The sequence below is a fragment of the Podarcis filfolensis genome (assembly GCF_964270895.1).
Source record: "Podarcis filfolensis genome assembly, chromosome: 3".
NCBI lineage: Eukaryota > Metazoa > Chordata > Lepidosauria > Squamata > Lacertidae > Podarcis > Podarcis filfolensis.
In genome coordinates this window covers 76,936,641-76,964,437 of record NC_139606.1, presented here as the reverse complement: position 1 = coordinate 76,964,437, position 27,797 = coordinate 76,936,641, and the positions used below count along the sequence as shown (strand labels likewise).

The 27,797-nt window shown below is 40.4% G+C and overlaps 1 protein-coding gene across 6 annotated transcripts in view; it reads left to right on the top strand.

The window, feature by feature from the left end:
* LYST (lysosomal trafficking regulator) overlaps nucleotides 1-26,426 on the top strand; it is an 80,117-nt gene extending 53,691 nt beyond the window's left edge. For all 6 annotated transcript variants that reach the window (XM_083605957.1, XM_083605955.1, XM_083605953.1 and 3 more), the window contains exons 35-53: nucleotides 264-409; nucleotides 496-592; nucleotides 1,404-1,465; nucleotides 2,149-2,204; nucleotides 4,158-4,310; nucleotides 6,243-6,487; nucleotides 6,667-6,733; nucleotides 7,597-7,753; nucleotides 8,060-8,200; nucleotides 8,357-8,574; nucleotides 9,219-9,449; nucleotides 11,314-11,503; nucleotides 13,018-13,154; nucleotides 15,403-15,501; nucleotides 17,787-17,926; nucleotides 18,211-18,308; nucleotides 22,327-22,483; nucleotides 22,979-23,050; nucleotides 24,688-26,426. In XM_083605957.1, the coding sequence (XP_083462083.1) occupies nucleotides 264-409; nucleotides 496-592; nucleotides 1,404-1,465; nucleotides 2,149-2,204; nucleotides 4,158-4,310; nucleotides 6,243-6,487; nucleotides 6,667-6,733; nucleotides 7,597-7,753; nucleotides 8,060-8,200; nucleotides 8,357-8,574; nucleotides 9,219-9,449; nucleotides 11,314-11,503; nucleotides 13,018-13,154; nucleotides 15,403-15,501; nucleotides 17,787-17,926; nucleotides 18,211-18,308; nucleotides 22,327-22,483; nucleotides 22,979-23,050; nucleotides 24,688-24,826 (2,605 nt within the window). In that variant the 3' untranslated portion in view covers nucleotides 24,827-26,426. The remainder of the gene's footprint in view (nucleotides 1-263; nucleotides 410-495; nucleotides 593-1,403; nucleotides 1,466-2,148; nucleotides 2,205-4,157; nucleotides 4,311-6,242; nucleotides 6,488-6,666; nucleotides 6,734-7,596; nucleotides 7,754-8,059; nucleotides 8,201-8,356; nucleotides 8,575-9,218; nucleotides 9,450-11,313; nucleotides 11,504-13,017; nucleotides 13,155-15,402; nucleotides 15,502-17,786; nucleotides 17,927-18,210; nucleotides 18,309-22,326; nucleotides 22,484-22,978; nucleotides 23,051-24,687) is intronic.
* The last annotated feature ends 1,371 nt before the right edge of the window (nucleotides 26,427-27,797 follow it).

The window sequence follows — 27,797 nt, the reverse complement described above, 5'->3', positions numbered from 1 at the left end:
GTCACTGAAAGCTGGACCAAATTGATTTCCTAGTTTCTCAAAATTATACCCATCCTCCATTTTCAGTACCTTAAGAGACTGTGTGTTTTTATCTATGAGTAGCATAACTGTGCTTTTTGAATGTGTGGTAATATTTTGAGGCTCTTCAGAACTGAGTTTTTGGGCATAAGGTGACACTGGGAAGATCTTGGCTTCCAGAAATTTGCACCACTGTTTTAAGACAGAGATGGCACCTAATTCCTGATGAAATTCTTCTTCTTCAGAGCACTCTGGTATGACCCAAGCTCCTACCCAACTTCTTGGCAACTAGATCCAACAGAGGGCCCCAACAGAGAGAGGCGGCGTTTGCAGAGGTGCTACTTAACTATTCCAAATAAGTATCTTCTCAAAGACAGGCAGAAATTTGAAGGTATGCTTTAATATCCTCTGGGGTTCCTGTTACCGTCTCTTAAATGTTGCAAAAAATAATTTTTTTGTTTTGTGTTTTTTTAATAGAGGTTATTAAACCCCCTCTGTCATATCTCTTTGAAGACAAAACACATTCTTCTCACTCTTCTACTGTAAAAGATAAAGCTGCCAGTGAGCATATAAGGTTAGTTTCAACTGGGGAGAAAAAGCTTTTGCATAGCTAGACCATCTGCGCAAAAAGTGACAAAGAAACTTTGGACGGTATCCAAGAAAGCAGTTCCCGTAGCACAAGGATTTTCGTTAGCACAAGGGAACTTCTGCTCCCTTTATTCTCCCTGGATGCTTCCTGTGCCTTCCCCAGATTTGCTCCAGAGGGTTGGGGGAACCTCAAGAACAGAATTAAGGGGCATTTGGGGGAGAGGGCGCGAAATTCTGTTGTGCAGCTAGAAGTGATTGCCATGCTTCATTAGATGCTGCCCTTCATCTAAGGAAAATTGGCATAATTCAGGATTGCAAATACCCACTTTCCTGTTCAAAGTGAGAATTGGTTCCTGGTGATCAGGAACCATTTTCCCTCCCCCCCCCCCAATCAAATTAGGCAGTCCGTGACTGATGAAGGTGTACAGTATAGTTACACCTTATGCGGGGATTCGGCTCCAAGGGTTTTGTATACACACAAAAATGTGTACACTCATACTGCCCCTCCTGTGAGCATCCCAAGCCTTCTGAAGTTGGAGCGCTGTGAGGGCCTTGCACAGCAAGCAAGGCAGAGAGCTTTAAAGTTCTTTTTGTACCAGGGAAACTTTGCATTTAATTTGCGGAATTTCAACTAGCCAGCTTTCAGTTGGAATCATGCAAGTGACCTTGACTGGTAATCCAGCTGACAGAACACATTGACCATATTGCTAAAGTATTGTATTTGAGAATGGTAGTTTTGACATGCTTTGGAGAGGTTCGTAACAGCAAACCAGTGAATTCCCTGTATGTCGCTGCAGAGTAAATCGAAGATGCATCAACGTGGCACCATCTAGAGAGACTCCTGGTGAATTGCTACTAGGTAACAGATATTATTTCTCTAACCTCACACTTAAGCAGTTGAGTTGCTTTGTTTAAAGTGAATGTTTTGCAAACAGCACCTTTTTTTAAATAATTTGGGAAACGTTGGAAAGAAAACTTGCAGGAAAAAGCTATTATTCCTCAGGCCAAGCTAGACATCATGTTAAATGCATAGTTCTTATAAATAACTGCTTTCCCCTTGTGTGTCTGTCGGGATTTGGACAACAGTGCACAAGGTGAGGGATTTAACCTATCTCCTGCTGTGGTTCCAATGAAAACTGCTGTTAGTTCCCAGAGAACCTGCTAACTCATCAGCACTATTGCTGTGATCCCAAGGAGGGAAGCTTCCATTGATGTTAATAGACATTTTACTCCAAGACTGAATAGATGGTTTTTTGTGGGTATGGGGTATTTGCATCAGGACCATGATGGAAGTGAATGCAGAGCGCTGCCCCCTCCTCCTTACGTGCTGTGGTCCTGATTCTGAGGCCAATGGGTCTACTCTGACCAACACTGGAGCTCACTCCATCTTTATTTTTAGAAACTGTTCAATAGCTGAGGATCTAGGGTCGACTTATTTTCATGTCAATTCATTGATATCAGTAGTATATTTCCAGTGTAATAAGGTTATATATTACAAAGTGGGTGAATAAATAATCCATATAAATGTTCTTTATGGTGCAGGTAAATGCGGAATGTATTTTGTGGAAGACAATGCTTCTGATACAATTGAAAGCTTGGTAAGTAAAAAAAGTAAAAAAGTGAATTGACTTGTTTTCAAAGTTGATTTTTTCATTAGCATAATTTTAGCCGTAACCTGTGATTGTGTTAAATCCCAGGACTTCAGATATATTCATTTTGAATGTGTTTTGTGAGCAATTTACTTTGTAAATATTTCAGAAGCATTCCTCCCAACTTAAGTAAAAAAAACTTATACAGTATTGAAAACCTTGAAAGTGTTTTAGGATATTTGTTTTTCTTTTCAGGGATTGGAAATTCTATCCAAGGCTTTATAGTACCAAAACTGATTTATCAATAGATCAATCATCGTTCTTTACAATCATTATGTAAAGTCTCTCGGAGCTGCTCAGGGTCAGCTTCAGATTTTGAGGACCCTTGAGCCCTTGCCCCCCCCCAGTGCTTTTTTCTGGGAGAACGCAGGGGTACGCATACCCCTAAACATTTTGTGAATCTAAGTTTGGCCTCATTGAAGGGCAGTATTTCAATATGAGTAGGAAAATGAGAATACCGCTAAACATTTAATTTTTTTAGAAAAAAAAGCACTGGCACCCTTCCTTCCCTCCTCAAATCACACACCTCCTCTTGGCCCCAGTCCTATAAACTAAAACAAGTTTTGACCAACATGGGAAAACTCTATTGTCAAAGAAAAACAATTTTTAAAAATTGTAGACAGTGTAATTTAGAAATGTAACTTAATCTGCAGTCCTATACAGTGGTACCTCTGGATACGAACGGGATCTGTTCTGGATCCCCGTTCGCATCCTGAAGCGAACATAATCCGCGCCTGTGCATCTGTGCGGGTCACAATTCGCCACTTCCGTGCCTGCATGTGACGTCATTTTGTCCATCTGCACATGTGCGAGCAGCAAAACCCAGAAGTAATGTGTTCCGTTACTTCTGGGTTGCCGGGAACGCAACCCAAAAGCGCTCAACCTGAAGCATATTTAACCTGAGGTATGACTGTACATACTCAGATCCCATTAAACTAATTGGATATGAGCAAGCATGTATTATCGGATTGCATTTTCAAGCATCTAACTTAAATAAAACTTGTAAGTACTTGGTCCTTTGGAATTCTCATCAAGGGATTACAGGCCAGAAACATTAAATGGGAGTGATTTGGTTCCCATGTGCAGTGACTCCCTGCAAAGTGCTTGCACTGGTGAAAACACTGTAAGGGGAACTGGTAATGGACCACAACACAAAATCCTGCACTGAAGACTTTCTAGAGTTCAGCTTGTTTCCCTCCCAGCAGGTTTTGTTTTGGGGAGGCCAGAATGTGCAACCAAGAGGAACTTCTCCAGAATCATTGGCATTCCTAATGAGAATGACAAGGATGCAGGCACATAGCAACCAACCAACCTATGGTTGTTTATGCATGACAAACAGGCATCCTCTTATCCCCTGCCAAGGGAGGTGTAGTGCTAGCTTACCTTAACACCAGAGAGGCCCCATCAAGAAGATTCCCTGTCTTCTGGGCATCTACTGGCCATAGGGCACAACCAGCCACTTCCAAGCTCTTCTGGCTCTTCCTTATTGCTCCGGCTCTCTTCTTCTCTCATGCAAAATCTCATAACTCTACTTGAGTGTTTTATACAGGAATTAGTTTGCATGTGACCTGGTGGGAAGGAGGGCAGCTCATGAGTGGTGGTGGCATAGGCCGGTAGGTTGAGGCCCATAGCAGTGGGCCCTTGCTTAGAGCCTGACCAGGTCAACTGCTCCTGCTGGCCATGAAGTTGATGAATGCTTATTGGGTCAAATATAATATGAAATCAAGAATGATAGATTTAGATAATGTAGTATGTATTAACAGTGTTCATATGCCACCCAATTGCAAAGTTTATTACTCAGTATCTGAAAGATTACAAAATATTAGCGTGGCAAATAAATGCATTTTAAATGAACATGGTTTTTAAAAGGCCAATAACTTTAATATGCTGTGTTTTGTTCAGAGCTTTCATGGTGAAACTGAACCAGCATCGTTTTCTTGGACATTTGAAGAAATCAAAGAAGTGCACAAGCGTTGGTGGCAATTAAGGGACAACGCTGTAGAAATATTTTTAACAAATGGCAGAACTTTGCTTTTAGCTTTTGACAACACAAAGGTAAATATTTTCCATGACAGCATAGCAATGTTGAGCAACAGTTAGCCTAAATATATTTTTAAGTATATACCAAAATAAGCTTATTAATAGAATAATAAGGCAGATTTTTCATCACTTCGTTAAAGCGGTGAAATAACTTGTTTTTCAGCAAGGAGAGAATAGTGACCTGAGAATGTTGGTTTTTTCAGATTGTATCTGATAGGATGTCAATCACAATGCTATCTATTACTTAATCTTAAGATTAAGAGGGGAAATAATTTTAGTTTTGAATTTTCCTAATCTCATTAAAAATGCTTAGTTAGTTGTTAGATGGAATTTGATAGAAATGGTATTCATTTTCATTAGCTTTCAGCAATGGTTACTTTGGTAGATTCTCAGTAGTCAAGGCATGGGCAACCAACCATGACAGGAATAATGTGTACTTATATATATACATATACATATATATATATATATATATATATATATATATATATATATATATATATATAAAGTTTGTTTGTTTGTTTATGAAAATATTTATATACTGCTGTATCATAAAACAAACCAAAGTAGTTTTTATATGAATTGGATTAGTCTTTGGGCAATCTTGACATTATTTCTGCAGAGTTTCATATTTTAACACTTATTAAAATGTTATATCACTTTCCCCAAAAGGTCATAACAGTGTTCAACCAACCAAAAATATTTAGCACTATTAAATTACCATCCAAGGAAACAAAGTACATCAGAAAACCCACAGTGCCATTCAAAGACCTGATAATTTTTTATTTTTATTTTTTTAAATCACAACCCTGAGAGGAAGCCTGTCTTAGAACTTCTGGGATGAAGTTCCACATTTTGGACAGGCGTCACTGAAAAGTCTCCAGCCCTAGCAGTCACTGACTAAACTTCTTAGTGGTGATCATTCATATAATAGCATGCATAGTTTGTGTATGTGAGTGTGACTTGCATTTGAAATGGAGGATACCTACTCATTTATGCTTGTATGATTGTCCTAAATACTGTTGAAACTAATACATACCCAAGAACTGGAGCCTGAGAACTGCCTGCAGGAGGGCTGGCTAGAAAGTGATTTTCCCCAACATTACCTCCTTCCCTGAGCAGCCCCTGACCCCTCTGAAAAGAGCCCTAAATGGCCTCAGCCCAGTATACCTGAAGGAGCGTCTCAACCCCCAACATTCAGCTCGGAAACCGAGGTCCAGCTCTGAGGGCCTTCTGGTGGTTCCCTCACTGCGAGAAGTGAGGTTACAGGGAACCAGGCAGAGGGCCTTCTTGGTAGTGGTTCCCGCCCTGTGGAACGCTCTCCCATCAGATGTCAAAGAAATAAACAACTATCTGACGTTTAGAAGACATCTGAAGGCAGCCCTGTTTAGTGACGTTTTTAATGTTTGATGTTTTATCGTGTTTTTAATATTCTGTTGGGAGCCACCCAGAGTGGCTGGGAAAATCCAGCCGGATGGGCAGGGTATAAATAATAAAATATTATCTATCTATATCTATCATCTATCTATCTATCATCTATCTATCTATCTATCTATCTATCTATCTATCTATCTATCTATATCTATCTATCATCTATCCATCCCATAACTGCCAGACACTGCTGACTAGGATGTGCTGTAGTGGTGGAGAGATGTGGAGAAGTTGTGAGGAGATTGTATAGAGGCAGTGTCTGTGAGCAGGACATAAGGTGCCTCCACAAAATCTGGCAATTGTTCTATTCAGCAGGGTCCCAGAATCCTTTTGGGGAGAGGGTTCTTTTCAGAGGGCCTGAGAGAAGAGGAGAAGGTAGGAAAGTCCCCTTCTGCCAGTTGCCTTCCATGGGCAGATCTCTCCCACTGCAATGCTTGATTAATGCATGTAGGTATTTGCATGTGTTAATTCAGCTAAAGTACTGAAATAAAAGCTTGATATTTTGGTTCTTTTTAGGTACGTGATGATGTGTACCACCACATCCTAACAAACAACCTCCCTAACATCTTGAAGTATGGCAACATTACAGCATTAACCCAACTGTGGTACACAGGACAGATCACTAATTTTGAATACCTCACTCATTTAAACAAACATGCAGGCCGTTCCTTCAATGATCTTATGCAGTATCCAGTATTTCCCTTTATACTTTCCGACTATACTAGTGAAACGCTGGACCTCAATGATCCATCCGTTTATAGGTAATAAGAAATATCATGAATTGTTTCTTTTAAAGTAATTTACTAAATATGCCATCTGCTGTAGAATTAATATATTTTTGTTAATAAACACCCATTGTATTCATTGTTGTGTTTCTTAACTACAGCAAGTATCAGTAATTTATGGAACTGACAAGCTGCTAATATTTGTATAATTTCAGAAATTTGGTCAAACCCATAGCTGTACAATCAAAAGAAAAGGAAGATCGTTATGTGGACACTTACAAGGTATTAAGATATCTAATGCGTTATTGCTTAGTGCCAGCCTGGTATAAAAGGAGAACTTTATGTAACACTATTGACTTTGCTTTTCATTCTGCAAACATATGCATACATTTCCAGTTCAACTGAGTGAAAGGAAATAAAACATTCATAACCCAATATTCCTCCCCATACTGGCCTTTGTGAAGAGATTAGCAAGTATCTTATCCACTAAACCAGGACTGAGGTACCTCTGGCCTGTGGGCCAATCTACCAGGTGGCCCAGTTTGGCCCGCAAGACCATATTCCCCAAACCACGCTCATCTGTCAATCAGCTGACATCACTGTATAACTTCAGCTGATGAACAAGATGGCAGAGTTTAGTCCTAGGGGAACACACTGCAGATCCCTGTAGAGAGCAAGATTGAATTCTTAATTCATCAGCTGATGAGTGGAAAGTTCAGTCTTGCTGTGTGCTGCAACAACAGCACACTTTCTGCAGGGAATGTGCTGGCGAAATATACCTTTCGCCCATGCTTGTCATGTTATCGTGTCACTGGCAAAGTGGATAGTCCCAATCACTTGTCAAATTTGGGCCTTTCACTTGATCCAACAGGATTCTTCTCATTTTCCTGTGTACTTCTACTATAAGCTTGCCCAAAGTTTTTTTTTTAAACTGGATAGGGGTGCATTCCAGATAGTCAAAATATCAGAAGACTAATGGCATGATACCTCTGAATTGGTTGCCCACCAACCAAAGGGAGCCTTCATGATACAGGTGGATGGATGGATTATAGTTTGGTGTAGTTTACATAGGGACAGGACTGCGAGTCTATTTCCATGTGGATGTTGGAGAAGCATACCTATGTCCATATGTTCCCCTTTTGCAGTATTTAGAAGAGGAATACCGTAAAGGAGCAAGAGAAGATGACCCGATGCCCCCTGTGCAACCTTATCACTATGGATCTCATTACTCCAATAGTGGAACTGTACTTCACTTCTTGGTTAGGATGCCTCCTTTCACAAAGATGTTCTTAGCTTATCAAGGTAAGAATTGCTTTAGGTTTTCATATATACATTTAATTCATCATTTATATAGAAGCTGTTTGTATTTATCGCTGTTTCGTTAGCCAAATGTGGCTATTATGATAATATCTGTTATGAATTTGGTATGTGTAGTACATTTATACAGCTTTGGAAATTTTTATACTGGTGCTTTGATAGTATCGTATGACCAAAAAAATAATCCGTTTTGGTTCTGTTTTGTCCTATTACAGGGTTCTATAAATGTATAGCTCATGCAATGGGTTCTTTTCTGTAGTATAATCAGTTTAATTTGACTTCATTTTACAGACCAGAGTTTTGACATTCCAGACAGAACCTTCCACTCCACCAACACAACCTGGCGCCTTTCATCATATGAATCCATGACTGATGTAAAGGAGCTTATTCCAGAATTTTTTTATCTTCCTGAGTTTTTGGTTAACAGAGAAGGTGTGTTGGGGTTTCGTTGAGTATAAAATTGGGAGGAGAGGAACATTGTGTAGGCAGCTCTGAGCTGCTTGAAGGGAAGAGTGGGTTGCGAACATTTACTTGCATTGGGTACTCAAACCCAAGCCAGCTACTATAAACAAGCCTTTATATTTATAGGATTTGATTTTGGGGTGCGTCAGAATGGGGAAAGAGTGAACCATGTGAATCTCCCACCTTGGGCTCGAAATGATCCCCGACTTTTTATCCTGATCCACCGTCAAGCTTTGGAGTCTGACCATGTTTCCCAGACAATCTGCCATTGGATTGATTTAGTGTTTGGGTATAAGCAAAAGGGCAAGGCTTCAGTTCAAGCTATCAATGTCTTTCACCCTGCTGTGAGTACCTTTCCCCCCCGTAAATCGGTTTTTATTTATTGTACAGAATCACTGGATGTTGTATTTGTAGAACGTGTTACAGGACACTCCCCGACTTCCTCTTGTGAAAGTTAGTTCAGGCATTGGGAATTGCCCTACATCTTCCTCTGGGAGGATAGATGCAAAGAATTCCTGGAGCTTCTTGGCAATCGTCTTGACCATTTATTAGTGCATCTTCAACTCCTACTAGGCAGCACCAGGTCCTCAGGGAAAGACCCTGCACCCTAAAGACCTTCCTGCATTCAGCTAACTCTCAGTTTACTCTGCCAAGGTGTGTGAATTCAGCTCCCACTAAAGAAACATCCACCAACCATTTGGGGTCATTAATAGGCAGTGTGCCTGACAAAGGAATAGCTGGCCTGCTATCATAGTGCATTTGTCTTGGCGGTTTAAAATTATGATCTTGCGTAAGAACATTACTTGTCAGTCTGCAGGTTTGGTATGCTTTACCTAAGCTTAGTATTGTGCTTCATTACTCGGGACTTTTGTCTAATCCAAGTCTCAAGCACATGCAGATGTTAAATGCATCAGACTGTGCAGCAAGAACCCCCCTTTTTTGTCTTTTCAATAGAACATTATATTCTTGTATTTGGCTCGCATTTTAGACATACTTTGGAATGGACGTGTCAGCTGTAGAAGATCCAGTTCAACGAAGAGCCCTGGAGACTATGATAAAAACATATGGACAAACCCCTCGCCAGCTGTTCCACACCGCACATGTCAGCAGACCTGGATCCAAACTCATTATGGAGGGAGAGCTCCTTGCTCCCATGGGGCTATTGGTGCAGCTTGCATTCAGAGACACAAAGGAGCAAACTAAAGAGATCACGTATCCGGTATGTCAGAGTGATTCATAAGGCTGCTTAATATTAATTATGTGGCAGCTAGTGTGTGGGGTCTTTTTGTAGGGGAGTATCTGGAAGATTCCCCTTCTTTCTAACCAGGGAAGGGGATCCTGTGGCCTTTCAGATGTTCTTGGACTCATGTTCCCAACAGCCTCAGCAGCATAGTCAGTGTTTGGGAATGGTGGGAGTTGTAGTTCATCACCAACTTGGGGGGGCACACATTCACTACCCTAATTCTAAAGTTTCTATCTGTCTGAAAATCACCCTCTTATATTTCACACTGTTTTCCTTTGACAAGGAGATATTTCAGCTGGACTGCAAAGCATCAAGTAATCTTTCATGTTCCTGATTACTTGTTCATTTTATGTTCTCATGTACAGTGGTACCTTGGGTTACATACACTTCAGGTTGCATACACTTCAGGTTACAGACTCCACTAACCCAGAAATAATACCTCAGGTTAAGAACTTTGCTTCAGGATGAGAACAGAAATCGTGCTCTGGCGGCGCGGCGGCAGCAGGAGGCCCCATTAGCTAAAGTGGTGCTTCAGGTTAAGAACAGTTTCAGGTTAAGAACGGACCTCCAGAACGAATTAAGTACTTAACCCGAGGTACCACTGTATTATTATACAGGAATTCATGTCAGTGTTGACCAAAGAGGTCCACAGATTTTCCTTTAAAAGAAAAGAAGAAACTCATGTTTAAAGAAAGCGTTCACTGATACTAATCTGCAAATGTTGTCCCTAAGTTTTTTCACAGAAATGCTTTATTAAAACCTTAGATGATTAGATCACACCCTTTATTTGCCCCAGGAATGTATTTTACTTACTCTAAAAACATTTAGCATACCTAATTCTCAAAGAAACTCCATGTGGCTTAAAATTCACAACACAAAAATCTAAAATAATAATAAAATCCACATTAAAACCACAAATTTTAACAAACCACAGATATTAACATCAAATCCAAGCCCCCATTAACACACACACACCCCGGCAAAACAGCTACCAGGCTACCCAAAGATAAACCAGCAAAAAGGGAAGAATATTGTAAAAGCCTTTTGGGGCAGCCAGGTTTTTAGCAGCACTGATAAGGTCTGGTATACCTCACTTGGCACAGGGTGCCTCAACAAAAGAGGCTCTAGCTCTGGGTATTGCCTGCTGTACTTTTGGAGATGAGGGATATGAGTTAGGGCTTCAGCTGATGATTGGGACTTGGGAAGAAAATTCAGAAGTGGGGGCTTAAGGTACTCAGGCCCCAAGCCATTTAGGGCTTTAAAGGTTAAGATCAGTACCAGGAAGCTCGTTATCTATGCCGAAAATGGAAAAAAAATTAAATATTTGATATAATCTATCTTTAGCAAACTCTTAGGCCTGGCTCAGATGTAGTGATTCAAGTCTAGTGGATTATCAGCCTGGAAACAGTCCTGTGCTTTCATGCTCCTTCTTCATGCCTCTCTTTCCAGCCTTCATTTGCACCCTGCTTCAGAAACACTTTCCTAGTTTCTTAAACCACAGTATCTTGTGATTCTGAATTGCGAGACTGATTTAAGGGCTTACTCCCAAACCAGGATATGAGCCAGGATTGGCCATTCCAACCCAGTAAACCATGGTTTAGCTTAGCAGTTTGGAATTGTTGAATTTTGCCCTTTTGTCTTACACTATTCCGTGCTTCTATTTTTCCTTTGATAATTGTTCTAAGACTTATATATCATTGAAGCTACCTTTGGATAAATACCTGTTTAACATTAATGTATGTTAAAGAAAATTGCATTCAGCTTGAGATTTAAAACGCTTAGCTACAATGACTGTTTAAAATGTGTTAGCTGACAGCTGTTTTATTTCATTATCTTTTAGAGTCCTTTACCTTGGATTAAAGGCTTGAAGTGGGGGGAATATGTAGGTTCCCCAAGTGCCCCTGATCCCCTTGTCTGCTTCAGCCAACCACATGGAGAAAGGTTTGGCTCCCTGCAGGCTCTGCCAACAAGAGCAATTTGTGGTTTATCCCGGAAGTTCTGTCTTCTGATGATCTATAGCAAAGAGCAAGGTAAGGGTGCTCAGTGGTCTCTGCAGTAGCATTGCAAAAAAGATTTCATGCTGCCAGCCTAATTGTCTCAGCTGCTCTGTTGTCCAGTCTCTCACTCATTCAAAGATTGCAGCTAATATAATGCTGATGCCTGACTCATATGTTACCTGGGTGGAATAATTGCTGCTGAGATCTCAAAGTGCATGGGAGCAGAACTGTGTGGGAAGCAGTTTGTGAAGTGGCTCCCATGTGAGTTGGAGCAATTTTAGCCACATCTACAGAACCGTCCAGAAATAAGTGGTTCTGCAGATGTACCAAGATTCTGCTCCAAAGTCAGTTCATGCAGCCAGTTTCCTACGTGGTTTGAGATCTCTGTAGCAATTGTACTGCTTTGATCACATGTGAATTGGTCCCAGTAAACTTGTTAAACAAGGATTATTCACTGTGGGAAGTGTTTTTTATGTTTAGGAAACTGAAGAATTTCAAGTGTGTCTGTTCTCTATCCAGTTCAGGGTTTGATATTTGGTTATACAGCGCAGACAAAATTAAAAATGACCACATTATTGAAGGCAGAGGTGGAGAAACTTGGGTCCAGGGGCCAAATATGCCTTCCCAGGCTGTTTTGTAAGGCCTGCAGTACTCTCCCTTTGCCACAGCCCACACTGGCTTAATAATAATAATAATAATAATAATAATAATAATAATAATAATAATTTATTTATACCCCGCCCATCTGGCTGAGTTTCCCCAGCCACTCTGGTCGGCTTCAAATCAAGTGTTAAAAACAATACAGCATTAAATATTAAAAACTTCCCTAAACAGGGCTGCCTTCAGATGTCTTTTAAAAAGAAGATAGCTGCTTATTTCCTTCACATCTGAAGGGAGGGCATTCCACAGGGTGGGTGCCACTACCGAGAAGGCCCTCTGTCTGGTTCCCTGTAACCTCACTTTTTGCAATGAGGGAACCGCCAGAAGGCCCTCGATGCTGGATCTCAGTGTCCGGGCTGAACGATGGGGGTGGAGACGCTCCTTCAGGTATACAGGACTGAGGCCGTTTAGGGCATTAAAGGTCAGCACCAACACTTTGAATTGTGCTCGGAAACGTACTGGGAGCCAATGCAGATCTCTCAGGACCGGTGTTATGTGGTCCCGGCGGCCACTCCCAGTCACCAGTCTAGCTGCTGCATTCTGGATTAATTGCAGTTTCCGGGTCACCTCCGCCCTCAGGATTTTTGCCTTGCTGGAATTTGACCTTCAACTCTGTTAATGCAAAGATAACACCCACCTTTGCCTGTGTCCCACATGCCACTAGCATGTGGCCCTCAAAAGATTTCTTAGCAGGGAATGTGTCCCTCCCATTTGAAAAGGGCTCCCCACCCCCTGATCTTAAGACTTTATTGGGAAGTGTCCATTTGTTGCTCAGACATTCGAACAGTGGAATTTAAAATCCAAAAATAGATACATAATATGTGCCTTTTTGTTGTAACACACTGTGAGTTTTCCGCTTCATCTGAATGTCCTGACTGCTGTTACAGGTGTAAGAAGCATGCACAGTACAGATATCCAGTGGTCAGCCATTCTGAGTTGGGGATATGCCGACAATATACTGAGACTGAAAAGCAAGCAAAGTGAACCTCCAGTTAACTTTATACAGAGCTCACAGTTTCATCAGGTAAAAGCCATTTTTATTTCCCCTCTTTTCACCTATAGAATGCCGTGTTTGGAAAATCAGTGTTCATCTGCGGCAGCGAAACCAGATCCATAGCATCTTAGATGATATGCTGGTTCAAAGATAACCTCAGTCTAATGATTTATGTCCAAGAAATCAGTCTAATGATTTTGTCCAGATGCTCGCCATTCTTGCCCCTCTCCTCCCATTGCTTGTCTCACTTTGGCACTTCTATAACGGCTTATTAAAATATCAGTTTCCTATTCTATTAAGATCAGGAAACTGGTTTAATCGTTGTTTGCTAACCACGAACTGATCCCTGATATCCTATCCTTGTTTTTTAACAAAGATTAAACCACAATTTCTTGGTTTTGATGTTATGAGAAACTGTGGTTCATTAAACCCAAGATGGAGGCCAATCAACCATGTGTTATGGTGTGAAAGGGATAAGGGAGCATGTGGGCACAGTGCTATGTCTAAATTAGGCCAAGACCTAATACACATATTATTATAACATGAGCTTTTATGGACTGCACCCCACTTTAGACAGTGTTCATCCTCAGGTGGCAGCTATATATTTGTTAGTGGGGCCAAAAGGCCACTTACTGGAAATCTGGCCTGTCTTATTGCTGTTTCTTATGAATGTGTGTGAGCAGGTCTGCAACTGAATAAATGGCTTCTCATCCATGAGGGCTTATACCACTACAAATCTATTAGTCTTACGTTCATGTCCCTGATTTTCCTGGACTTCTGCTTCCTCTGGATTATAGAGATGTAGATAAACCTGCTAACTTTGTGAACATTTCTCCTAGTAGTATTTGTTTACTACATTTCTGCCCTCCCATCCTCCTCAAGGTAGCCCAGGGCAGCAAACAAGCAATAAAACAATGCAACTAAAACAAAACATACTTATCACATTAAAACTTTAAAAGGTAAAGGTACCCCTGACCAACAGATCCAGTCGTGACCGACTCTAGGGTTGCGCGCTCATCTCGCTCAAGAGGCCGGGAGCCGGCGCTTGTCCGCAGACAGCTTCCGGGTCACGTGGCCAGCGTGACTAAGCCGCTGCTGGCGAACCAGCGCAGCACACGGAAACGCCGTTTACCTTCCCGCTGGAGAGCGGTCCCTATTTATCTACTTGCACTTTGGGGTGTTTTCGAACTGCTAGGTTGGTAGGAGCTGGGACCGAACGATGGGAGCTCACCCCGCCGCAGGGATTCGAACCGCCGACCTTACGATCAGCAAGTCCTAGGCTCTGTGGTTTAACCCACAGCGCCACCCGCGTCCCTATTAAAACTTTAAGAACATCTAAAAGCATTTTTAAATGGTCACATGCCCTCATAATTAATAATTTCAAGGTTGCCAAGAACAGTCTTTTTCAGCCATCAAATGCCCTGGCAAATAGGAATGATTTAACTTTCTTCCTGAATGTGCATAGTGAGAAAGACCAAGACCAAGAGAGATCTCATTAGGGAGGGCATTCCACAAACAGGGAACTGCCACCGAGAAGGCCCTGTCATAGGTTAGCACCAGCCGGGCTGTACCCAATGGTAACACCATGAATAGGGCCTCCCTACCAGTCATCACTTGACTTGTTCACTTCAGCAAGACTATAGGAAAACAATTGTTCATAAATCTATGGCTTTTTAAATTGGGTTTGGTTTTGTGTTTGCATTATTGTTTTTGTCTGTTACTATGTTATGCATTATTGTGTTTTTATATTGTAAACTGCCCTGTGAGCCCTGAATGAAGGAAAGTTTAGGAATTTAACAAATAATGAAGGCAGCTATTTACCACTGTTAATATGAATGAATATGAAATCCGGAAAAGGTAAAGTAATTGAACCCAGTTAGGCTCATGTGCCGGCCTTCAATAAGATTTTCTGTTTTTTGAGGCGCAGCTCCCTCTGCACAGCTCTAGAAACTACTTCTGGGCTCCCCCCGCAAGGTTTGGATTCAGCTTCCTTTGTGGTGTAGAATAACTGCTTTCAGATTATGAAAGCAAGGAGCCCTGCTGTGCTGGGTGGCTTTGCACCCTCATTAACCAGCTGTAGGTTTCTCTGTGATTAAGAGAGCTTTAGCCAATGCACTTCCAAAAAACCGCTAAAGAACTGAAAAGTGTGGGGTGTCTGTTCTGCAGTTATAAGCCACCTTGAAGGGTCTTTGAGATGAACAGCAGGGCATAAACTTAATAAAAGCAAAAGTAGTGTGGGATACTATTTAAATGTCTCTCACTTTTTCTTTTATGCAAGGTAACAAGCTGCGCTTGGGTGCCTGACAGCTGTCAGCTTTTTACTGGCAGCAAGTGTGGGGTCATCACAGCATATATGAACAGATTCACTAGCAGCACAGTAAGTAAATGAAAGAGAAATAGTGACTAGTTAAAAGCCTGGCTATAGTAAATCGTATTTATTTTTCTCTCTATGATTATAAAAACAATAATACAAAGAGAAATCATCTTAGCAAGAACTGATCCCCCCTTGCCTTTTTTGTTGTTGTACCAAATTGGTTTTCTGATTGGGCTGCATCTTCTAGAAAAACGTTTTATCATTGCTTAAATTGCAAAATGCTTCCTCTTTTTTGTGGGTTTGCTAGATAAATGAAGGTTTGGAGCCTAGTTCCATGTGATGCAGGAGATCCATGATTAGATCTCATTTTTATTTTACATCAATTACAGAAAATATTGTTTGTGGTAAACGAGAGTGGTGCTTTAAAGACCAGAAAATAAACTGATACAGCATGGGCTTATATTTGGTCTATAAATGCTCTCAACCTAAATGTGGGCATTTCTCCCATTCCCTTCTGCTCAGGTGTGACCATCTTTATGGGAGTCCCATAGCTCTGGCATTTCTACACACAACAGACAGCATGCAAAGGAAACTTCTGTGTCTAGTCTGCTTCTCAAAATAAGGCCATATGGTGTGACAGCATGTTCACTGGCATCTGTTTTGGTTTCTGCTCCCAGCTGACTAGTTTAGGTGGACAACTTGATTCGGTGCAGGGCAGGAAATAATTATTATGTATTTTATTTGTTAGTCGTTTTTGTCACAGAGTGACCCAAAGCGACTTTCATTAGAATCAGTTAAAACAAAAAAAAAATTTTCTTTCCAGTAGCACCTTAAAGACCAACTAAGTTAGTTCTTGGTATGAGCTTTCGTGTGCATGCACACTTCTTCAGATACACAGAAACAGAAGTTGCCAGATCCTTCTATATAGTGAGAAGGTGGGGAGGGGTATTACTCAGAAGGGTGGTGGGAATGGGTGATTGGCAGATAGCTGTGATGAGCCTGTTGACGACTCTTAACGACTGCAATAGGTCTTACAGGAAAAAGCAAGGGGTGAGAAGGTGAAAAATGGCTTTGTCATTTCTGTTTCAGTGTATCTGAAGAAGTGTGCATGCACACGAAAGCTCATACCAAGAACTAACTTAGTTGGTCTTTAAGGTGCTACTGGAAAGAAAAAATTTTTTTTGTTTTGACTATGGCAGACCAACACGGCTACCTATCTGTAACTAGAATCAGTTAAGAACAACAAGAGAGTCATGGGATTGTAGAGTTGGAAGTGACCATGAGGGTCATCTGGTCCAATCCCTAGCAATGCAGAAATCCTTTGCCCAATGTGGGGCTTGAACCCAGGACCCTGAGATTAAGAGTCTTATGCTCTACCAACCTAAAAAACGAAGAAATCACAGCTATACAAACAAAAGGCAGGGCTGCAGATCCCACCCCGCTAAAAAAGGCCACAACGCCAGTCACGTGTGAAGTAACTCATACTTAAGAATGAAAGACATACAGTGTGGTTCTAAACTATTTGCGTTGCTGTTTCTACCTGAAATACCAGCGTGAGATGGCAACGCAGTGCTATGATTTCTAACATTGTGCAGATGTAGACGACAGGCCCTATACCTTTATCCTGGCACAAGAAATCTTAGGCTTGGTACAGGAGAGAGACAGGTCTGTTTTTTAATGGGCTGTTGGAGTCTAGCACCACACTGATGCGGCTAGCGTATCTAGGAAAAGTGTTGGTTCTTGTCTGTCGCCTCTTCCTTCTGTTCTTACCAGCTTCTTTTATTATGATGACGATTCTGCACCTCAGTTAGTTTTTTGGCTCTTCAGAGAGGAAAGGGTGGAATTAAACAGTAGTAAAGTTGGGCAAGGTTTTATTTCCTTCTCGCTGCAGTTTGTTCTTAACAATGGCAACGTGAAAGACACATCTAGATATAAATTAGTCAAGCGACAATGTGTCTCGACAAATAAGGCAGCTGTATAGAGCTTTTCTCTGTGCTAATAACTATGTGAGACATCTGAAGATGCTACCTTTCAGCACTAATACCATACTACCATTTGTTTGTCAGCCAAGTATTCAGGTTGTGTGTGTGTTTTAAGTGGTATGGATGCTTTTGACTTGAGCAACCCTCACTTACATGTTGTTGTTTTGATAGCTGAAATGGAAAAACACAACTGTATAGAATAGGAGCTATCAGTGATGCAAGTGCAAATCGTTATTTAAAACATCTATACCCCACCCGCTAGCTTAGCATCAGACCTCGTTTTGCAATATAGTTTTGTGCCCTCCTCATCCCCCACATCCCAATTCAACCAAAGTTGGAACTTAGTGTGTCTTTGTTCCTTTTCAGCCATCTGAGATTGAGATGGAATCTCAAGTGCATCTGTATGGCCATACTGCAGAGATCACCAGCTTGTTTGTCTGCAAGCCTTACAGTATAATGATAAGCGTGAGCAAAGATGGAACTTGCATCATCTGGGATTTGAACAGGTACGAATATGCTTCAATATATCCTCATGCTGGCTTGACTGCATCCAACTTCTATATTTTAAATATTGAAATATAATGTAGGATTGACTTCTGTTTCATTTATCATAAAATGGATGGTGATAATTAAGTACTATCCCACCCGTGCTATATAAAAATATTGTAGTCAGATATTCATAATGGATATTGGAGGCAGGCACATTAAATGAAACATTAATTGAAAGATACAGATACTTTCAACAGCAGTGACAGCTGCTTCTTTCATCACTGAACTCTGATTCTTACAGGCTCTGCTACGTGCAAAGTCTTGCTGGGCACAAGAGTCCTGTAACAGCAGTGTCTGCTAGTGAAACGACAGGTGACATTGCAACAGTTTGTGACTCAGGTAGGTACCTTCTCAAAAACAGTGCTGTGGTTTGTTTCCTTCCTATTGGGCAAAGGCAGGTGCAGGACAGACATAATTTGAGCAGTGTGTGCTGCTGGTTCAAGGGAGTCTATCATTTATTTCAGACTAGCTTACCTTGGTGTGCAAACCAGACCATTAAATCAGACCCTGTAGTTCAGTATAAGCTGATGGACAATGGCTTTCCGACTTCAGACAGGAGCCTTTACCACCCCTCCCTGGAGATGCTAGGGACTGGATGTGGGACCTGCTGCATCAAAAGTTATGCTCTTCCACTGAGCTGTGTGCCCCTAAAGGCAAGATGCCGGGGTTCTTATTGGCACATACTAGCAAAGACTGACCCACTAAACAGGGCTGAGGAACCAGAACTGGCCAGTGGGCCAGATCCTTATCTCATCCACTGGCAAACTATGGCAGGTAGGTAGAACCCTTCATAATGACACCTGCCAAAGGAGGTCTCTGTAATGGCTGGTCATTGCTTAGAGCAACCTTCTTTGAAGACGAGCTTTCAGTGCCAATCAGCTGAAAGAGGCTTCTTTTAAATGGTGATCAGCTGATTGCCTTTTGAAGTTTCTACAGAGAAAGCAGATCGTATTCTAAGCTCTGGGGAAAGCGCTTTGAATACAAACTACCTCCTTTGCAAAGAAAAAAAATGCTCCCTTTAAAAACAAATGTACTGCTTCCCAAGCACCCAAAATCTGCAAGGGGCTTAGCAAGCCCTGTCTTTGGGACTTGACAGGTAGGTGTATCTTGGCTCAAGTGGCCTGGTCACCTAAAGGGGAGCTTCATTTCCCTTCTGCCAAATGCCCTTTGTTCACCATTGAATGCTGGTCTAGAGGGTCATCCCAACATTCAGTGGTGGGTTCGAAGGGCTGTGGGGTAGGAAGGTGGGACCAAACACTCTGCATACCTGTGATTCCTGGACATCATATTTACTATGCATTTTCCTGGGTGAAATGATGCTACATTGTAAAATCTGTAAGTGTGCGAACACAAGCACATGAATCTCAATCTCTCAAAGGTGTAATGGTTCAGCTAGCTCTTAAAGAGTTTCCATTATCTGAAGTTAAGGCCCAAACATCAAAGTTGTTATCCAAGATACTGTATCAGAAAAATTCCTGTGGGGGATATACAAGCTGAAATTGCTTTTGTTAAAATTATATCTTCTCCTTGCTTCCTGATATTAAATAACTGGTAGCATGGGGACTGTATTAAAATGTTCATTAAGTATACATGCAAAAGCAAGACAAATATCGGTGATATTCCCATTGGCTCCACAATAGAATTAAAACAAGCAGCGTAGGTGTTCCAAAAGAGGAGATTCCGGAAGAGAATGTGGATTATCTGTAGCTATTTGTAGGTTATTGCACATCTCTAGAGACTGAATTGATTTATCAGCAACTCTCTAAAATCCTGGAGCGATTAATGGCCAGTTTATACCTTCATTTCTTTCCGCTCCTCAGCTTGAGCTAAAGGTAATAATGACTCTAGCCACTAGAGTACTTAAAGGTAAAGAGGGGTTGGAGTAGGGATGGGGAATGATGTGTTATATATCTAGATATTACTTTTAACCTGTTCCTTTTCTTTAGTGATTTAAAGCTAATCAATTTTTAAAGCTACCTCCTTGCCACCTGCCTCTTTATAAATTCATGTTGGAGTTAGATTTTCTTGCTATTCTGATACCTTTCTTATTTGGTTGATTGGCTGGTAAAGTTCAATCAAAAGTCATGACCCAGAGGTGTGTTGTCTTCATTTTTTAAAAAATGAAATATCAAATGCTTGTGTTCCTTTTTATATATTTTATTCTTCTTCCTTTATATATGGGAAAGGGCATGGAACTATGTGAGTCACCAAAGCGCTTTCCCCTTATCAGTGGAAATAGATGTCATTTTTACCTCCCTCCATGAGGAATTCAGCACAGCTTTTCATGCCTATTGTCTGAGCAATAGCTGCAGAGTCACAAAATGCAGCCTGCTACTTCTCATCATGTCTACCTGGCCCATGAACAATGTTCAAGGCTAAATTAACAAACACCCCTTCCTCTTTCAAGGGTGGGCACCACATTACCTTCCACAAGGACCCCATCTGAAGATCTCAGACAAATTACGGGGGGGGGGGTTGCAGAAGCTGGATAACTACCGTATTGTTCGCTCCGTAAGACGCACTTTTTTCTTCCTAAAAAGTAAGGAGAAATGTCTGTGCATCTTATGGAGTGAATGCGTGGTCCCTGGAGCCAAATTGCCCAGGGGCGAAAAGCAGATCATGCTTTTTTTTTTTTTTTGAAAGAGGGAAATGGATGTTGAAACAAAGCCGCTGATCGGCAAGCAATCAGGAGGGAGATAAGGCTGCTGGTAAAGGAGGTTGCCGGGAGAGGGGGGGAGGTAAAGACAGCAAACTTGCAAAGAGAGGAAACAGGAATACTCAAACAAGCGATGAGGAGAGAAATTAGAAGAAAAGGAGAAGCAAAAAACTGTTCCAGCTAAGGAAAAGACACTAAGGCAAACAAGAGGGAAGGGAGTGTTGAAACAAAGCCGCTGAGCAGCTGATTGGCAAGCGATTGGGAGGGAGATAAGGGACTCTAGAGATAAAGGAGGCTGGCTGCCTGGGAGAGGGCAGGTAAAAGCACATGGATCCTCAGGATTTTTGCATTGGCTCACCCCAGATTCACCATCAGATCACATAGCATGTCCATGGCTACAGCCTGCACCAAAAAAATCATGCATCCACTGTTTCGTGGGGCCGCAATGGCACAAAAAAAATGGTTACAAAGCACGGATCCACATGGATCCTCAGGACTTTTTGCATTGGGTCACCCCAAATTCACCATCAGATCGCATAGCATGTCCATGGCTATAGCCTGCACCAAAAAAATCATGCATCCACTGTTTTGTGGGGCCGCAATGGCGCAAAAACGTGGTTACAAAGCATGGATCCACATGGATTCTCCAAACTCACCATCAAATCACATGTCTGTGGCCACAGCATGAACCAGAAAAATCATACACCCACTGTTTTGTTCAAAATATTTTTTTTTTCTTGTTTTCCTCCTCTAAAAACTAGGTGCGTCTTATGGTCATGTGCGTCTTATTATATTATTATATTATATTATATTAAGACTAGGTGCGTCTTAAAATATTATATGTTTGGGGTGCTTTAGTTCACGCACAGAGCAAGGCTAGATCGCCTACAAGACCCTATTTGACTGTGATTCTATTAATCTGGCAGTTCAGTTCTGTTTGTTAATTAGGTGAAGTAATGGTCAAATTATCCATTATGTCAGTCTGAACACCAGGAAGTGGCTTCACGTAACTTACATTTTCTTCCAGATGTTGGATGCTCTCATCACACTGATGCAATACAATTGTAAAAGTAGCTGAAGGCACATTTCAGAAGGCAATCTTTCTGCATTCCCGTTTAGGCCATATGATATCTCCTGGGGGAAGAAATATACTTTTCTCCAGTACGTCCCTAAGCATAGCCTGGTAGGAAGCCAGAATATGCATTGGTTCTGTGCTGACCTTTCCATCAGTTGGGCCATTACATCTTGCATGTCTTTACTTGGACTGCTGGAAATAGAAGTTTCCTCTGTTGCCAGTCCTTAATTGTATCCATTGATATTACGTTTTAATCGTGCTTCAAACCACTTTGAGAAGTAGTTTGTATCTAAGAAGCTGTATGTGAATGTTTGAAATAAAAGAAATGGGAAAATATTTGAGATCCCCCAGATTAGAGCAAAACATGTCCCCCTATAGTCCAGTAACACCTTCAGTTTGTTAGTGGTTGTTAGGTGTGATTGGTATTACCTATCGCTTCTGTGTAATTCATTTGGATTTTATGTTTTTGAGAAATAGTCAGTGCCAGAAAATGTAATGTCAGCGCTTGCATATGATTGGATGCTAGTCCTTCATTCTTTTGAGTGGTCTTTTGGGTAGTATATTGTTTCATCTAGATCGTGTTCTGGATTTTATTTTGCTAATGCAGCTGTTCTATTGCGTTTCAGTTGGTGGTGGCAGTGATCTGAGACTTTGGACCGTGAACGGTGATCTTGTGGGACATGTGCACTGCAGGGAAATTATATGCTCTGTTGCTTTCTCTAACCAGCCTGAAGGAGTCTCTATCAATGTGATTGCTGGAGGGCTGGAAAATGGAGTTGTACGGTGAGTGGTTACGAGAGACAATTTTCCTTTTTGATTGCAAGCGCTCCTTATAAAAGCTATTCTTTGGGAAACACTGCCATACTTCTTTTTCCATGCATCTGTTCTGAAGATGTTATTTCTGTGGAGCAAAGGGGACAGCTTCCTCCATACAGTAACCCTAGTTTCACAGCTTTACAACAAGGTTGTTAAGGAGGGAGGGCGCTCTTGCTTTCGAAGGGACCCATTTGCAGCAGATGAAAAGGGCTTTTAAAATATTTTTTCTAAAAAAAAAACCATGACACCTGCACTAAAAAGGTATACATATGCATTAGTACAGCAAGGTCATGGGTGCGTCTGAAAAATGCCAAAAATCTGCAACACAGATTTAACCAGAGACTCTGGCAGGACACAAAAAGAGATGAAAGTGCTAGTTCTACAATACTGAAGCCAAATCTCTGAAAAGCTGTTTTTGAATTTTATGCGCTAGCAGTCATTCTGTCTTTGTCTTTTCCTTAGGCTGTGGAGCACGTGGGATTTGAAACCTGTGCGGGAAATTACATTCTCTAAATCAAATAAACCTATTGTAAGGTAATAAACAAACAAACAAGGAAACAAACAAATGGCTTCATTTTGGAACACAGCAATTTACTGTTACGCTTTGAGAACATGGTTTTCTGTGTAAATTGATGCCTTTGAAATATGTTTTGCTTACCTTTTTGAAGTTACTATTACAGATAATTTTGAGAATTCTGCATTACTGTCCGTTACTGAATTTACTGTCCATTTGCATCTATTTGTGTTCCCATTTAGTTTGTGTAGTCCACGTATTACCCTCAAACAACACTGATATCAATTTCCCCTGTAAATTTGGGGTTGTCTGATATGGGGATAATCCAATAAATTGGGGAAAATTGGGCTCACAACTGCTCTACTGAGGGCCGCAGTTGATCAGTTTTTGTGTTCAGTTGTCAGTACAGTGGTACCTCGGGTTGCAAACGCCTCGGGTTACAAACGCTTCCGCTAACCTGGAAGTAGTACCTCAGGTTAAGAACTTTACCTCAGGATGAGAACAAAAATCATGCGGCGGCAGCGGGAGGCCCCATTAGCTAAAGTGGTACCTCAGGTTAAGAACAGTTTCAGATTAAGAACGGAGCTCCAGAACGAATTAAGTTCTTAACCAGAGGTACCACTGTTGTCAGTACAGTGGTACCTTGGGTTGCAAACGCTTCGGGTTACAAACGCTTCAGGTTATAGACTCCGCTAACCTGGAAGTAGTACCTCAGGTTAAGAACTTTACCTCAGGATGAGAACAAAAATCATGCGGCGGCAGCGGGAGGCCCCATTAGCTAAAGTGGTATCTCAGGTTAAGAACAGTTTCAGATTAAGAACGGAGCTCCAGAACGAATTAAGTTCTTAACCAGAGGTACCACTGTATCTGCTGCTCCCCTTTCCATGCCCACGACTTCCTCAGTGCTTTCTTTCTTCTTCTTCCTGGCTGTGCTTATAATTATTTCTGGTGCGTTCCTGAATGGAGGAATAAATATTCTTTCTTTTGATCTGTCAGATTACATAAAAGGAGAAAACTTCAGAAACAAGCCACATAAAAACAAATTTTAGCGCCAAATAAATTGGGCAGCAAACTGAAAGGTGTATGCTGAGAATTTACTTTCAAAAGCCACTTCTTCTGCAGTGGGCTAGTAAAGGCATGTCAGGAGCTTAGCCATATATATTTCTTTCCATAGATATTTCACATACATTTTCTTTCGACCCCTAAGATTTGCAGGAAACCAGAAAACTGCACAAGGAAATTTATGATTGCCTGACAATGCACTCCAGCACAAGAGGCAGCTGGGGGGGGGGAGGGGAGAGAAAGCACGCAAATTCTAAAGAATTAGAATAAAATACGAGTGAGTGTAGACTTGATGTGTGGCAGTTTTCCTTGGGACCCTTTCAGGGGTGAGGGTGGAGGAGCTGTTGCAAACATTCCTAACGTTTTTCAGAATTGAGTGTATGTACAACGTGCTGTTTTGTACGAGACTTTTTTTTATATAAAGGCAGGGTGTGGGTGTCAGTGTTGAAAATAAATGTATGTATTAGCACAGGTATATTAAAACTGAGTCCCCCCCTCCCCCACAACCCCTTTGAGGAGCATCCTTAGTGTTAGGGTTTAAAATTCTCAATAACCTGTGAGATGTGACAGATTTTTGTTTTGTTTTTCTTTACAGCCTTACATTTTCCTGTGATGGCCATCATCTGTACACAGCAAATAATGAAGGAACTGTTATTGCTTGGTGTCGCAAGGACCAAAAGCCCTTGAAACTCCCCATGTTTTACTCATTCCTGAGCAGCTATGCAGCTGGCTGATGGCTGTTCTTCCTCCTTGGCCTTGGTTATTTTGAAGCGCTTTCAATCCAGGGTAGATTATAGAACTTCTTCTGTTTACCTGGACCTTGAAATACTCTTTAACATCTTCATGATAACTGAGAGTAGATTAGCAATATATCGGTGAAAGGCTGCTACGAATGCTCACGCACCAGACCATATCACTGGTTATAGGAAACTTCTGGTGTGCTTTTTTTCAGGAGAGAGTAGAAGCGCTAACCCAGAAGTTTAAATGCTGCAATGTATAATGTAAAAATATTTTTACAAATCATTTCGTGGACATGTATATTCTAAATCCTGAAGCGCTAATGGTGACTTCTGCCCCTTTGTGTTGTAAAAAAATAAAATAGAATTAAAATACTTCAAAGGTTTATATAAAAAAAAAACAAGGTCGGTTTGTGTGTATAACTTATTAATTGACTGTAGTACACCTTTCTCTAGAATGGACACACCCAGTTACCAGTGTTTTAAAATTCAAGAACTCAGATTTGCTTTATAGAGAAGCAAATTAACTCTGTAGGTGTCTCTACACCAATGCTGTTGAAATACCTGAAGTACAATTCTATGAAATGTGATTCGATTTATTCACTGTCTTAATTTATAACAGACCATAAGTCTATAGCAGTTTAAGTATATATGGTACCTGTACATTAATAAGCAAAACTGTTGTGACAACATGAAGCAATACAGAGATCTTTCAAAATAATTTCAAATTGTATAAATCCCAAAGACCGGAATATCTTGTGGTTTATATTCTGGACATCAAGAACGGGGAAGCAGAAGCAGAAGTATGCTTCTATTTGTCATGTAAGAATTGTAAAAACTCTGTAATGGCGGATGGGGAGGGGAGCAGAATTATGACAATCTGGCTAACTGAGCAATTCTGTTAATTCAGATATTTAAACTCCACCAAAACTACTTTTTTCCAATTCTGTTTTAGCAATGGTAGGGGGTTGAAAAAGTATAAATATTCATAATTGTGTTAAAATCATTTTGATTTGTTTAAAAACTGCCTGAATTACATTTTTAAATATATCTGTATAATACTAATGAAGAGTTACATGCACAGAACATGAACTCACAGAATAGGAACTCGTACGTTTTCTTTTAAAATTATGCATTTAAACATAATTATGACATTTTCAGCATGACTCCCCCCCCTTGTTAAAAGCAAATTGTAACAATATTTACAATTAGCAGTTAAATATGTAAAGCCTTTAACATTCAGTTTATAAAATTCTGAATCTTAATGGCTTTCTCATGTGACTAGTTCAATAAATAAGTTTATTTAAATTTCTGATATACATGTGGTACAAATGCATCTACTCTCTTTCTTGGGGAAAAGCAAATAAGCCCAGAATTCCTTAGTGATGTATTAACTTATACATTTTTCCATAATCTACATCTTTCATTTTGTTCTTCCCTTTGATGTTTCTTTTGCATGTGCCTCTTTTAAAAGCATCATGAAAACTGTAACTGGTCACTTCATAAATATGCAATCAAGACCCTTTTTCTGCTCATTCAAATATAAAATTGTAGGAGTCTTGAAGCTTTCAGAATTGTTTCAGAAAATTCTTTTGGGGATTTTTTTTTTTTTTTGAAAAAAAAGTATTTCTGATTAATCCAGAATCTAAAAAAGCACACTAGACATGGTGTGTGAATATATGTATGTCTCTTCCTAGTCTTTTCCCAACTTGATGCTGACGTTACATTAACACCTATGGATTTCCACATTTAAAATTGCAAAAGGAAAATGCATTTTGGTTCGCATTTCAATCATGTTTACCATCTAAAAACAAGGACTTATACTGCAATGGAGTGCTTGAGGTAACATCTTTTTTCATTGTTCTTGAGACATTTTTAATTGCTTCTACATTAGGATACAAAATGTCACTTATGAAGTCTTACTTTTAGGACATTATTATAAATCTTAAATATGCAAAACAACTGACCTTGTGAGATGCAGTATTTTTATGCAGAGCTATAAGGTTTTTGGATAGAATGATATTTATTCAGCATGGCAGCTTTGTTCTGGAAATCTTAATAACACCTCATGAGGTTTATGCATACATTGAATACCCCTGTAAATAATAATATAATTACAGTATATTTATGTTCACTGCACCTATACTGCTGAGTAATAAAGTATTTCATACAAATATAGATAAGGCATTAATATTATACAGATGAAAACTAGAGTCTACAAACCTCCACAGGGATTCTAGGTATGTTTTCTTCTTCTTAACTCACATTACTTATTTCAGTTGTTATTTTGTTTACATTTGCTGCAGTGCAATCTCCTTCTTAGGGCCAGTTAAATGCAAAAAATAAATTACTGTACAGATCTTCAGTATTGTAAGATAATCTACTTTGCCCAGAAACTAAGACAAGTGAGCCCTGTTCGTAGCTGTCAATTGTTCCCAGATGATTGTTAAAGAGGATTGATCAGGGAATTCTCAGCTTCCCCTTTCCCCAAACACCATACCCGCCACATCAACACCTCAACTTCTGCTGTTTTGACCTGATATTGGCCATATGTTTCCCAGATTGCACCTTTTTTGGCTAAATTACATTCTGAAAATAAAGGTGTGCATTAGATTGGATGGCACACTGACATTAGCCAGCAAATTCTTTTTTTGGTTTCAAGGTTCTGAAAATTGAGGTGCACATTAGATTCGATGGCGCATTAGACTCAAGTACATATGGTATATCAGTTAAAGAACTGAAACTACCAGACATAGAACTGCATTCAAGAAGATCTATTTGACAGTTAAAACAAGATAGGTGTGAATTTAGCTAATTTGAATTAAAATGTACCTTAAATGGAATTAAATGGTCATGAATCTGAAACACTTTAGACTTTTTACGATTGATTTGACAACAGCAAATGATCTCACTCCACAGATAATTCAACCCCAACATATATAAAAATGTTTTCTCCTTGGAAAGAGCA